The sequence below is a fragment of the Aspergillus affinis genome (genome assembly GCF_023601865.1).
Source record: "Aspergillus affinis strain CMG 70 chromosome Unknown NODE_101_length_133790_cov_87_718023, whole genome shotgun sequence".
In the NCBI taxonomy this organism is placed as follows: Eukaryota; Fungi; Ascomycota; class Eurotiomycetes; order Eurotiales; family Aspergillaceae; genus Aspergillus; species Aspergillus affinis.
In genome coordinates this window covers 70,975-84,258 of record NW_026515882.1, presented here as the reverse complement: position 1 = coordinate 84,258, position 13,284 = coordinate 70,975, and the positions used below count along the sequence as shown (strand labels likewise).

The following is a 13,284-nucleotide window of genomic DNA, read 5'->3' as shown; positions in this document are numbered from 1 at the left end:
GTCGAGAGATGCTGTGAGCGAAAAAGAAATTTTCTCGTCTACGAAGCCTCTGGTAATTGTGGAATACAATCGGGTTGTGGGATGACCTTTTTCGCGTGGCCCCGGCAGCCGAGAATGGGGTACGTCAAATATCCGAAAAGATAGATGACGAAGTTTGCAAGATGTTGCTGACCAGGAATTTGAATGAACAGTGCTTTTGACAAGTATTTGTATCTGACCGAGGTGAGGAAGCCTTCGAGGGAGGTTTCGCATTTATATGCCACTCCCTGCCCTGTCGTTGGTAAATTGTTGCATTTTCCATAATATGGAGTGAACACCAGATCACCGCATTTACTCAAATAGCTAAGAGAGTTGAGCCAATCGGATAGGCAGGCTGGACTTGTCCATTGCTCAATCTTAGGAAGAACCTTGACTTTTTTCAGTTACGCTACCGATTATCTGTCGAAATCTGAGCTACCATAACACTCTTTCGTTTATCTCGCGCAATATTCTTGCGATCAAAAAGAAGGCTGAGAAAACCGGAGCTTGAACGTACCTGGATGCGGCTAGGTGAAAGAAAGTATATGACATTAAGTCCTATACAAGACTTTCTACCGTCTTCGCATCGTCATGTTTAGACTTCACTGTGTTGAGGAATGCACTCACTGTCGTTCCTTGAGATCCGACGCCCCACAGTAGGCACAGACGGTTGTGATGCCGATCTGCACAGAGCCAGGGTTTGTTCACGGTGTCAACTAAGCAGCAAGGGGGAAGCCATTCTACTTTCCCCAAATCTATACGGACCGGACTAGTTTCCAGAGGCAGAACGCGGTATCCTGGATTGTTATGACGGACCTACAGTAAAAACCCCAATAGACACGTTAAGGGGTTCATTTATTCTCTTCCCAAACACCAATAACGGGCTTTCACAACTAATTGTCCCAAACGGCGACAATAACGATTTTTCGGAGGGACGAGCAGCGCTTTTTTCAGGACTTCAACAATAGCCGGGGAGACTATGATATTAATCATTGAGAGAAGATGACAAAAAACAGGATTTGTTCACGCCTCTTGTGATGCATCATGTTAAGAAGTTCCACAATGACCAAAGGCTTGGGAATGGTCAGTTGATCAAATGGTTCGCCAGGTTTCCAGATAAGCCAATGATGTTGTGATGGATCGAATGATGGCAGCGCAGCATCTCGGATAATCACCAATTTGACATATCTGTCACTAGTGCCGAGCTCATTCTCCACCAAATCATAGGTGTATCGCGAAACTTTTCCGCTGGTTTCCTTCCACCACAAGACTCAATTCCCGCTCATTCTGCCGAAACCGCCGACCTTTCTCCCTTCTTGGAAAATTTTACAGGTACACTCGATCGGTGATAGATGGAAAGTGGCTTTTTCTCCAACCTTGGGCGTCAACTAGGCTCGATAATTGTCGAATGTGGAGATTTAACCTTGGACATAATGGGATTGATTGTGATATTATGTCTCGGTTCATGACGTTTTGGCCTCAGATTGGCCGGTAAAGACCCCCTGAAGCCCGTCCCCTGAGCTAAGATTGAGTTCTTTAAATGATGGGGGTGTCAGAATTTCTCAGCCCTTCGGAGGTTGTACCGAGTAAACCCGTCCAGGAGGTGCGACTAATACAAGGTGTTATTCGGTTGAACCATGGCTGATAGCTCTACCTCCGAGCAAAGCCCTGACCTTGGGTATTCGCATGATAATCTTCATCATGTTGTCATCACAGCAACATGCTTCGCTCTGATTTTGTCGACCGTCTCGGTTGTATTGCGGCTTTTATGCAGAGTGGTGACGAAGACGAAGATGTTTTTGGATGATTATCTGATACTGGTAGCTCTGGTGGGTATTTTCTTTCGGCCGAAGTCGCTTTACATGCTCATCTTGCTAGGTGTTTCTCTACGCAGTCTCATTTTCTGGGGTAATCTGTTAGTGAATACGACGCATCACTCGGTGGTCTGAGGCTGACTTTGCATAGTACTGTACAACGGATTGGGAACACATATCGTTTTTGTGCCTCCCCATGAACTCGTCGTTTACATGAAGGTACGAAGAAGAATCGAACGCAACTAAACGAAAACTTAACGAACCAGACCTTGTCCACAGGCAGTTTTACCTACACGCTATGTATCGCTTTCGTCAAACTATCCATTCTTGCTTTTTACAAGCGGTTGTTCCCCGTTAAACCGATGGTCCTTGCTGTCAACATTGTCGGATCTGTCGTAATCTTGTGGGCCTACGGTGTCTGCCTTGTCGGCGCATTAACGTGCATTCCTTTCCGAAAGTTGTGGGATCCCACTATTCCTGGCGGCTGCATCGACCTTCCCAAATTCTACTACGGCTTACAGATCCCGAATATCGTCACTGACGCCATCATTTTGGGGATGCCAATGAAGGTCGTGTGGAACCTGCATGTGCCTAGGACGCAGAAGGTGGCGTTGTCGGGCATTTTCCTGCTCGGTTTCTTGTGCGAAACCCCATCCCTGGTCCTGCTGGACTTCTCACTGATTTTTGCTAGAACTTTGATTTTTGACATTATTCGCCTGGTCGCAATGGTTGAGCTCTCGGAGGCAGGAAATGACATTACATGTATGTGCTTATTCATTTCCCTGTTTAGCCCCATAAATTCTGACCAGTCTTTTTAGATGCGCAAACGCAACCCAGTGTCTGGACATGCATTGAGCCGGCCGTCGGTATTACAGCGGCTTGTTTATCCAACATGCGCCCGCTTTTCAAATTCCTGCCAAAGATGCCTAATATTTCTTGGCCACGCAGCCTAACCCTATCTCTATCCGGTGATACCTTCCGGAGGAAGAGTCTGTCCGGGAAGCACATTCGGACGACGACTGTCGTCAAAGTTCACAGTCGAAACGGCAGCAAAAGCGCAAGCTCTGATTAGATAGTCACTCCCCGAAATTGCCGCTGAAGATAGCACCTTCTTACCGGCTTCGGGTGATAATTTAATTACTGGGAGCTCTGCATTTTGGTTTGGATAATACTACGACCGCTGGAAACGCTAAGGAACTTGGTCCATGGAGATACTATCAGGCTCCGCAGCCAAGCACCGCGGCTTATCTCGTTGCTTCACCATTGGCAAGAACATCCCGTTCTCATTAGCCAAATTCGAGATATTTGGCTGGGTGTTCCATATCTACGATTCTTGGGTAGCATTGCGGTCCACTCCAGAATAAGTTCCCAAATGCAGTTCGATTTCTAGTTCAATTCAACTACAGGCGCAAAGTTCGCCATATCCTCATCCTTGCCGAATCCTCAAGTCGCGGGCCTACAATAGCAAAGCCCCCACGAGGAGACATCCCACCAATGCCTCATGTTCATGACGGCCAGGGATCCGTAGTGATCTCCACGGAGTTGTTAGTTTTCCACGTCAGATATTGTCCATATATCCAGCGCTATTGGTCTTGGCAATGACAATGAAGGCATTAATAATAACTCAAGGACGATATGTTCGATGCCATGCCTCGCGGGCTCTGAAGCTCCCGGCCGTCGAATGCCAATCTATCTTATTTTCCATCAACCAAGTAGAAAAACACATATACAACATTCGCTCGCAAAGACGTCAGATGGCGCCTTACAGATCACGAGGCCTAGATTGAGCACACCTCTCAAACAAGCTCCGTTATAAATGCAAACTAGCCCTGGCCATAGTGGCAAGAAGACGGGCGGCAGCCGTCGTTAGCGTGAAACGGCTCCCAATGGATAGCGCCATCAGGAACGCGGGCATCTATCTCAATCACCCACTCCTGGCGACCTTGTGCGTTATTTGGCCGATGCCGACTGCGGGGATATTAGCCATTTCTCGGGAGATGTGCAAGGGCAGGGAGATTGACCAACCAGACTTGCATGTTATTATTAGCCCCTCCGGCGAAAGGATCAGGACGCAGGCGCCCAAGATAGGGTCACGCCCCATGGCCCATCTAATTAGAATTAGGTCACAGCTCCGGCGGAGTCCACCGATGGCCCAATTCTGCTCTTTGCGTGCTCCCTTCCCGCATTCGCGTCAATAACGCGGTTGGTAAGAACTAAAGACCCCTCGCAACCACCATATACCAGGACTTGGACCGGACGTTGCAATAAGACGTTGGTGCATGTGATCCTTGGCTGACATCCACTTTGCATCAGAGTTGATACAAAAATTGAAGGGAACCAATCCCCGTGAGGAGATTATCAATCCTTAGGTCGCTTTGGTGGGTGTTGGCCCTCAAATTTAATATCCCCGGGGACAATCTGCCCGCTTATTCAGGCATGCAACTAACCCTTAACCTTGTTGATCAGGTACAGCTCTTTCCAATCATCGCCTTTTGCTGGGTCTTTCTCGGTCTAATTTCTTCCTGCGCAGATCTTCGGGTGGACATTTTCGTCTCCTCATCGCTGTCAGGAGCACTAAACATCGCTTATGCAAATCGGCATTGCCATTGTCCTTGATCTACCGGGGAGCCTCGGAACGGAAGATTTCCGCTGTTGCGCCAAGATATACAAGACAGCCGCTGTAGAAGGATGCACGGAGTACACCGTACGTGCACTTGATGGTCATAAGCCTTGTGGAGAGGAGAACAATTTGGTAATGATCGACAACCTTCTCTTTTACGATGTGCATCAATCTACCTTGGTCGCCTACGGAAGTCCGAACACCATCCGTCAATCAGATTCGTTGCATTAATCACTCGCGACTGTGCCAAGCCGCCGATGGTTTTGTGCATAATAAGCTTGATCCACGGAGATTTCAACCTCTTATGATGGATAAGATTGCACGCCACAGCGGAGTCCGGTGCAAGCATACGTGCCAAGAAAACACTATCTCTGCCTAGCTATGACTCCGTTGCTTACTAGCTTCAACTCGTTGGTTTTGATTTTGTGTTTGGTCAGCGGAATTTTGGGGCCGCGTCGTCAGCCCGTGGGGATCCTGGTCGTTCCTGTTCTTGATTGTCTTGGCTAGTTGGCTTTCCGAGAAGCCCTAACGCGAGCCTGTGGCTAAATCCCCCTGGCCATTGAACCTTCTTGTCTTCTGCAGCGGCCGTCACATTAGGCGAAATACACTAGTCTGTCTACGGAGTATGTTCATCGTTGGAGAATTCTCCGCTTGGCGGATCCAATGCTGAACGTTTACCGGAGGTCGCTGAACATCATCTGCCGCCCGATCCGACGGTCTAGAGCAGTGAAGGTTAATCTACGTCCGCTGCGTCACCATCCATGGCAATCTCCTCAATTCTTGGCCTTGGGATATCCGAGTTGACCGGGTTGGAAGACAAAGTATAAAAGTGCCTTGATGGCCGAGGAATTGTTGATCATCCATCAGGCATTTTCTCTTCACTCTCTCACATCGGAACTCTCAGCTCTGGTCTTTGGTCTTCTGCATCATGGTTCAACTTGCTCCTGCTCTCGTTGCGGGCCTGGTTAGCCTCGCTGGTCTCGCAGTGGCTCATCCGGGTCACGACGTCAAGGCGGAGGCCGCCGAACGTGCTGATTTTCTCAAGCGAGCTCCTGTGCATCACCGCAGCCTGAACCACTGCGCTACGAAATTGCGTGCCCGTGGCCATGAGGCGCGTAACGTCGCTCGTCGTGAGCTGACCGTTGAGCGTCTGCGTCGCCGCAAGGGACTGCAGAGCCGTAGGCTGCCCTTTTTCTAGTTACGTTGCATATTGAGTCTTCAGGACTGACACAGTGCAGGGTCCACCTACCTCAAGGCGCGGGACCTGGACGACGTTCTCAACACCAATCACCACTCCGACTTGGACGTGGATCAGACCGTTGACCCTGCCGTGCTCTTTGCGTCTAACGCAACCTGCATTCTGGGCGAAGATGTCACCCAGGGACCTTACTGTTCGTACCCTCTACATCTCTCTCCAGCATTATCCCTAGCTAACGCTTATCAGATGTCACCGGTGAGCTGATCCGCGAGGACATCTCTGAGAACCAGGCCGGTGTTCCTCTGTATCTGGACTTCCAGATCATTGACACCAACACCTGCGACCCTGTCCCGAACATCTATCTTGATGCTTGGCACTGCAACGCGACTGTACGCTCCACCCACTCTCATTGTCCTCTTTCATCTTTGCCTTTCACAAGAAAGAAAGTCCTAACAACATGACAGGGTGTCTACTCCGGAGTTCTCGCCGGTGGAAACGGCAACCAGGGCGATGAGACTAACCTTGACGCTACCTTCCTCCGTGGCGTCCAGAAAACCGACAGGTCCGGTGTCGCCCAATTCGAGACCATCTTCCCCGGCCACTATACCGGTCGTACCCACCATATCCATCGTAAGTCCCCCCGTTCTCCCGTCTTACTCTCAACCCAAGCTCCAGTTCTCCCTACGCAGCACGCAACACACTAACCCCAAACCCCCACGGGTAGTGCTCTCCCACGCGGCCAACGGCACCGCCGTCAACTCCAACAACACGCTCTCGGACCTCTACACCGCGCACGCCTCTTACGTAACGCAGACCTACTTCGACCAGGACTTGATTACCGAAGTCGAAGCGACGTCCGTCTACAAAGCCAACACCCAGCCCCTGACCACGAACGCGAACGACGGTATCCTGTCCCAAGAAGCCCAATACATTGACCCGATCATGCAGTACGTGTATCTTGGCGACAGCGTTGAAGATGGTTTGTTTGCTTGGATCTCGCTGGGTATTGATGCTACCAAGTCGAGTGATGTTTCGCCCGCCGTGTTCTATACTGAGAATGGTGGTGTGGAGAATCCGAACTCGGGTGGTGGTGGGCCGGGAGGTCCCGGCGGTCCGGGTGGACCTGGCGGGCCGCCTTCTTCTTCTCGTTCCTCTTCTGCTTAGAGGGTTAGGAGGGTACGTATTTGAACTTGTCTGATGAAGGAGTTCGAATGAAAGGGGCTTGAGGTGAGGAGAGGGGGATGGAATGGAAGATATTGACTGTTATTTGCCGATCGATTGGTTTGAGTTTAGTGAAGGGGTCAGGGAAGGTGGAATATCAGTGGCAATAGGTTCTAGGTGAATATGAAGTTGATGTTGTCTATAGTTTGCTAGTTGTGGTCTGTCAGTGCACATAGGTGATATTGAACCTGCTCTCTTTCTCTGGCACATATTTTACGCATAGTAAAGGTGGGGAGGATTGTAACTAATTATGTCCAAGTGAATGCCTTCAACTTAAATCATGGTGAACCTTGGCTTACTGGAAAAAGAGGTTTTGGTACTTGTTGCATGCATAACAGGCTGCATGCGTAAATATCCATAGGGATGTGAGAAAATGAGGCATTCGGCAAATCATATGTACAGTCATGCTTCTATTTGACTATATGACTCATCCCCAAAACTTCTATTTACAGTCCAGCAAACACAATCCAAGCACCAACCAACCTACCCAGCAGCAAACGGACTCATCTTCCTCAACTTCTCACCATACCTCCACAAAAACAACGGCGCCGGAATCCCCAACGCCAACGACACAAACGCCAATAAACTATTTCCCCACCCATAATTCAACCCGTCATACATATACGGTGCGAAAAGCGGAAACCCGAAACCCGCCAGGGATCGCAAGAACGCGGCCGTAGCCAACGCACTAGCCGCGAACCGCGTGTACGCGTCGACCATGTATGTCTGGATGCACTGGTACGTGACGATATTGCCCATACCGAAGAGACAGGCTCCGATGTTAGGGGCGATCCAATGCACGCGGTACTGGGCGGTCCAGCCGTAGATGAACAGGCCGGCGGGGGTGAAGAGGGCGGCGAAGGGGAGGAGGGGAACACGGAACTCGGGGCGACCGATGCCGTTGTTGCGGGCCTTGAGGCGGCGATAGATGCGGTCGTTAAGGGGGGCGCAGATCTGAGAGCCGAGCCAGAAGCCCAGGCCGAGAGAGATGTAGTTGAGGCCGCCGATGCCAGTGGATTCGTTGTAGTAGGACGGGCTGGTCCAGAGGGCCGGGAAGGTCGAGAGCACGAGGTACATGATGCCGTAGATGTAGGCCATGTAGAGGGCCAGGACCTGCACGATCGGCTGGGTGGCAAGGAGGATGAAGGGGCGGACGAGCGCGGTGCGGAGGACTTGGGGGAGGGTTTTGTTTTGGCGCTCGGCGTCCGTCTGGAAGGATTGGTCGTTGGTGTCTTTGCGGAGGGCTTTTGCGCGGTCGCGCAGGATCTTGGGGGCGTAGGTTTCGCGGAGAAAGAAGAGGCCGGCGACTTGGATGACGCCGTCCGCGATGGAAGTCGAGTAGAAGACCCAGCGCCAGGTGGTGTTTTCGGCGATGAATCCGCCAGCGATTGGGCCTACTGCGGGCCCGAGAAGGGGTGCGAGACTGTAGATGGCGATGCTTTTGCCTCGTTCTTCGGGTTTGAAACAGTCGGAGAGGACGCCTCCGCCAACCTGAACTGGTTAGAGAGTGCATGAGGTGATAATGAGGTGAAGAAGCTCTGAACTTACAGCTAATGGTGCACTGCCGCCTAGACCAGCTAGGAACCGAAACACGATCATCTGTACTTTGGTCTGGGCAAAGCCGCACGCAATATTAAATACTAAGAAGAACAAATTGGCAAGCTGGAGAACAATAACTCGGCCATATATTTCGGAGAAGGGACCCAAAAACAGTGGGCCAACGGCGTAGGCCAAGACAAAGACCGAGAGTGTAAGCTGCGAGATAACTTCATCTTGGATATCGAAATCTGATCGAATAGACTGCAGAGCCGGTGCCACCATCGACGACGAGACGGGTGAGATAAAAGTAAAGAAAGATACTGTAACCACAGCAGCCCATTTCTTCTTTGCCGGCCAGTTTTTGGGATTCTCGGGGTCATCAGGGCCAGCCCATGTAACCTAATCGATCAGTCATGTTCATGTAGACCTCATGCAAAGTGGAATGCCTACCAGCGTTAGATCTCGTGATCGATCAGATCTCGCTGTCCTCGATTTCTCAAGGCCAGCAGAAGATTTGCCGTTCTGCTCCAGATCGTAATCTCGCTCATTCACAATTCCATCTCGAATCTCGAGAGCCGAATCGACCCTCCTCGCGTCATTGGAATCCTCATAATCGGCAGCATCATCGTCACTGTGGTACATTGATTGATCGTCTATGTGCCGTCCCGAATAGATCCTGTCGATGCGCCGCGTACTTCGCACAGACCGGGACCTGGACCTTGTTTTCACGGAGCCGAATTGCTGTGACCGTCTAAACTCAGACCTTGAGATGCGGAACTCAGAATCTGAACTGGAAATCGAGGTTGATCGTGATCGAGTTGAGTCTTCATGATGTGGCTCCGGATTCGCCCCCATGATGAATCACTTCTAAAATCGATCAGACTCAGGCCAACAATATGAGTATCGCTGGATAAAAGAAGAGCTAATGAAGCCAAGAAAACGAGACACAGATCGCGTTGGAGTAAACCAGGAAAGCCCACATACTTTATAAGATCAAACCACTCCAACCAACCGACACAATCCTACCAGGATTTTTTCCTGCCTGACCACCATGCCAAACCGCATCGGCGATACGAAGCGCTTAATCCCGACAAGTGGAGCGCTCAGACCGAAGTGTCCACTAACGCTGCGACGGGCCAACAAGCGAAGAGGAAAACCCTCTCGCCAATGAACTGCAAGACCCTCATTGGCTTGTGGTGAAAGCTTGACAGGAAACAGTGCCGGAGTCGGGGCTCGGTGGTTGGCTCCATTAAGGCCGTCTGGAATTCCAACAGCCATCATTCCTGAGTCAACGGGGGAGGCGAGGCAATGATCTGGAAAATCTGGAGGATTTGTGGACCTGCTCGGGTCTTCGGCACGGGTGGGGTCACGTGATATGCTGCTTATCGATAAGATAATCGGGTCGGCTGCTATTCTTGGGTTGGCAGAGGCATAAAACACCCCGAGTGGCTTTTGTGCCGGGATTGTCGATCAATGCATCGCTGCCTGGAGGCGGTTTTGGGCTGGCCTGGATGCTCATCTTGCTCCTCTGCTTGGACACCCTTGGCTGTCTTGCCGTTTAGCCAACGGAGATTTATAATCTGCGGAGTTTGGGTCCTGTTGACATTTGAACTTGGTAGGGTTGTTATATATAGATGGTTTGTAGACTATTCTAGGTGTGTTTTCTACTCCAGGGAGTGCGTTTGACCATGTTTTGTCCCTATAATTGTACTCTTTTATTTTTGTCGCTTCCAGATTCATTGAATCGTATTTCTACTCCGGAATATATACATCTCTGTTTTTAATGCAAGTATAAATAATGCCGTCCGTGACTCACATGGTACAAGTTAGCATCGCAACCTCCAGCACATACCCGCAGACTTGACAACAATGGAAAAAAAAAAAAAAAAAAAATCATTCTAAGCCGATTGCTTCTTCGTTTTAGAGACCCATGTAACATCGCAATATGTTCTAATCTATCCACTCGTCTAAACAATCCGCAGACACCGCTCTAAGTATCTCTTTACGCTTTCCACATCATCCAATGCTGCCACCGTTCCTACATACCCATCGGGCCGAATAACAGCCAGAGCTCCCTGGTCTGCATCCACACCATACGTTTTGTACGCGTCATCAATCTCGCAACCGTTGTGGAAACGCATTTCGGAGTATTTCTTCAGCTCGGCGGGCACATCTCGCCAGGTGAAGGATCTAGACAGCCGTGGGTGGACAACTACCTGTTCGACGACGGAGTGAGGAAAACGTGGAATAACAGAAGATCCAAGGGTCGTTAATGTTCTGGCCGAAGTTCCCTGGGGGTCGAGTAGATCCGACGAGGTTAGACACAAGATGCGGAAGCGACCGGTTGAGCGGAAGTCTGGAGTTTATATTAGTGATTTGCCTAACTAGTGTGGGAAGGGAAAGTACCATCTTGTAGGTGGATGTGAACCCCGTCGGCGTGTCTCTTCAGCCGCACATCTAATAGTCGTCTTCCTGGTCGAAGGACTCCTAGGAGATAGTCTGTGCGTTGGATTGGATATTCAGAATTTGCGCCGGGTGATTTCTCAATCATCAGGTTGTCGGGGTATTCAATTCCGCAACCAGAGGTGAATCCATTGCCTGTGCTGAACACTTTCAAGAATTGTTCATGGGTCAATTCGTTTACACCGTCATCTGCGGATCCTATTTTCCCTGAAAACATGGATGAAAACGCGCGGTCAAATTCGATCAATTCCTGAGCGATCGTATGGCGTTCTGTGTGGTAGGTGTCAAGAATAAGATCGGTTGTCTCTTTGTCGTCTGGTTCTGGGGTAAGGCCGTTGATAGAGTGGGCTAGTTTCCAGGCCAGATTATACGAGTCCATCATGGACACGTTCATGCCTTGGCCAGCCTGTAAGTCATGTTAACAAATAAGTTGAGTTTATTATTGAATTGCACAAACCTTGGGACTATGTGTATGACAAGCTTTTGATTTCCATGGCTGTCAGCTAAAACTTCATATAAGCTGGAACAGAGAACCTTACCATCTCCCGCTATAAAAACTCGATTGACACCCTTCGAGTCCTTTACCGCAAACTCATCCGTCACTCGCTGGCCGATCTGGTATGCTGCCCACCAATCCACCGCTCCCTCGTCTTTCGGTCGGATATAATATGGTTTCAGAGCACCGACCGCCTGCTGAAAGATCCCTTCTAATGTCACCTTCGACCTTCGCTCCTTCGCACGACCTTTCTGGTCTCCAGATCCGTTCACGGCCTCGTCCTCCGGCACTTGGACATACAACCTTGTCAAGTACTCCCCCGTCGCAATGCGCTCCCGCGGAATGACCATGACCGATCCCGCGGGTGAATGAATCGCGCACCGTCGTCGAATATCCGGAAAATCAGTATCGACCACCAAATCGACCACACCCCAAATGTGATCCATGGATTCGCCCACCAAATTTAAGCCCATGCACCGTCTAACGACCGAATGCGCCCCATCTGCACCGACTAGATATTTCGATCGAATTGTCCTCCGTTGTCCCTCTGTCTCGATCTCTGCGAGGATCGGAAACTCTGCGTCCCCGTTCTCGTCGATGCGCATGTCTAAAAGCTTTGTGTTCCGCTGCACTCCGCGTCGCGAATACCGCAAGAGATCCGTCTCTAGGATCCGCTCGATGCGGCCCTGATGGATCGTGACTTCGTGTTTGAATCGCGCCGGCACAGCCACGTCCGGCACGATCGAGGTACGCTTGATCACCTCGTCTTTGTTCTCGGAGGGATTCCAAAACGCCACTTCCGCCATGTGGCAACCATCGTTGAGAATCTCGTCCGCAAGACCTAGTGACTTTAGGACTTCTAGCGTGCGCGGTTGCAGCCCGTCCGCTTGTCCCGATACCAGAGTCCCGGGTTTCGCGTCGATGCAGAGCAAAGAGGTGTCGGAGAGGCCGTAGCGCGCGAGAAGCACGTTCAATATGAGACCCGCCGGACCGGCGCCGACGATAACGACCTCATAACGTTCAGAATCACGGTCGGCATTGGAAGTGAAGGCTGGAGAAAGGCGAGGTAGAGGTGGCGCGAAAGATGGCAGCACGCGGAGGTCGCGTGCCGACGAGGCGTGTTCTGTGAAAACCGGCATCGTTTTAGATTCAGGAGGTATGCAATTGAAGAGCGACGAACGAAACAACTGGGGAAAACATATACTAATATAGGCCCAGACGGCCCATTCGGAAAATGACCCCACTGACGCCAAAAATTGACATGCGGGGTTTGCACTGCGAGATTTCCGACATCTTGCGGCTTTAATTCCCCCATTCTTGCGCCTTGGCTGGTTCCAAACTTCCAATGCCAGAGGTAGGTAACGGATGGATACCGAAGAGCGCCAATGATGGCGGGGATTGAGCGCCCGCTTTGCTGACTGGTCGCTTACTTGAACCTCACCAATCGCCGCTGATCGGCGCTGGTGGAACCCCTTGCTCTATTTCTGGACTGGTCCTTAACCAGGTAAGAGTCTTTAAGATGCTGACTGATTCTTAGCTTATGATTATCGATGATTGAGTAGACTCCGGAGTACTCCGGAGAGGGTTGGGAATTGCAACATGTAGGAGAGTGGGATAGGATATCCTGAATTCATACTGACTAATGATAAGAAAAAACATGCAGATTGCGAACTTCTGAGGCTGACCTCACGGAATAGCAAAGTCTAGGGGCGCGAAGTCGACAACAGCGGTGGATCAGAAAATATCGTCTGTGCCTCACATAACTCTCAACGGGATACAGCCCTGATCACGAGACAAGAAGACAATACAGACAAACTAAGCAAACCAAGCATAACAAGCAAAATGAACAAAACAGCGCACTTCTTCCTTCGTCAACAACTTGAAAGATCGTCTCACCCCTTCAGAAAGCAACAAC

The 13,284-nt window shown here is 50.5% G+C and overlaps 3 protein-coding genes across 3 annotated transcripts; 2 read left to right on the top strand and 1 right to left on the bottom strand.

The window, feature by feature from the left end:
- Positions 1–1,738: 1,738 nt before the first annotated feature.
- Positions 1,739–2,904, top strand: KD926_000065 (uncharacterized protein; the record flags this gene model as incomplete). The annotated part of the gene is made up of 4 exons (XM_053103985.1): positions 1,739–1,796; positions 1,984–2,051; positions 2,099–2,594; positions 2,651–2,904. 4 exons carry the CDS (start codon positions 1,739–1,741, stop codon positions 2,902–2,904), a joined length of 876 nt encoding a protein of 291 aa, XP_052952705.1.
- Positions 2,905–5,380: 2,476 nt separating this feature from the next.
- Positions 5,381–6,814, top strand: KD926_000064 (intradiol ring-cleavage dioxygenase; the record flags this gene model as incomplete). The annotated part of the gene is made up of 5 exons (XM_053103984.1): positions 5,381–5,630; positions 5,691–5,843; positions 5,897–6,039; positions 6,115–6,280; positions 6,375–6,814. The coding sequence occupies 5 exons, from the start codon at positions 5,381–5,383 to the stop codon at positions 6,812–6,814; spliced, it is 1,152 nt and encodes a 383-aa protein (XP_052952704.1).
- A 540-nt stretch (positions 6,815–7,354) lies between these two features.
- On the bottom strand, positions 7,355–12,508 carry KD926_000063 (putative phenol monooxygenase; the record flags this gene model as incomplete). The annotated part of the gene is made up of 9 exons (XM_053103982.1): positions 7,355–8,362; positions 8,420–8,809; positions 8,861–9,041; positions 9,106–9,161; positions 9,458–9,788; positions 10,457–10,766; positions 10,817–11,279; positions 11,331–11,353; positions 11,413–12,508. 9 exons carry the CDS (start codon positions 12,506–12,508, stop codon positions 7,355–7,357), a joined length of 3,858 nt encoding a protein of 1,285 aa, XP_052952703.1.
- Positions 12,509–13,284: the final 776 nt, after the last annotated feature.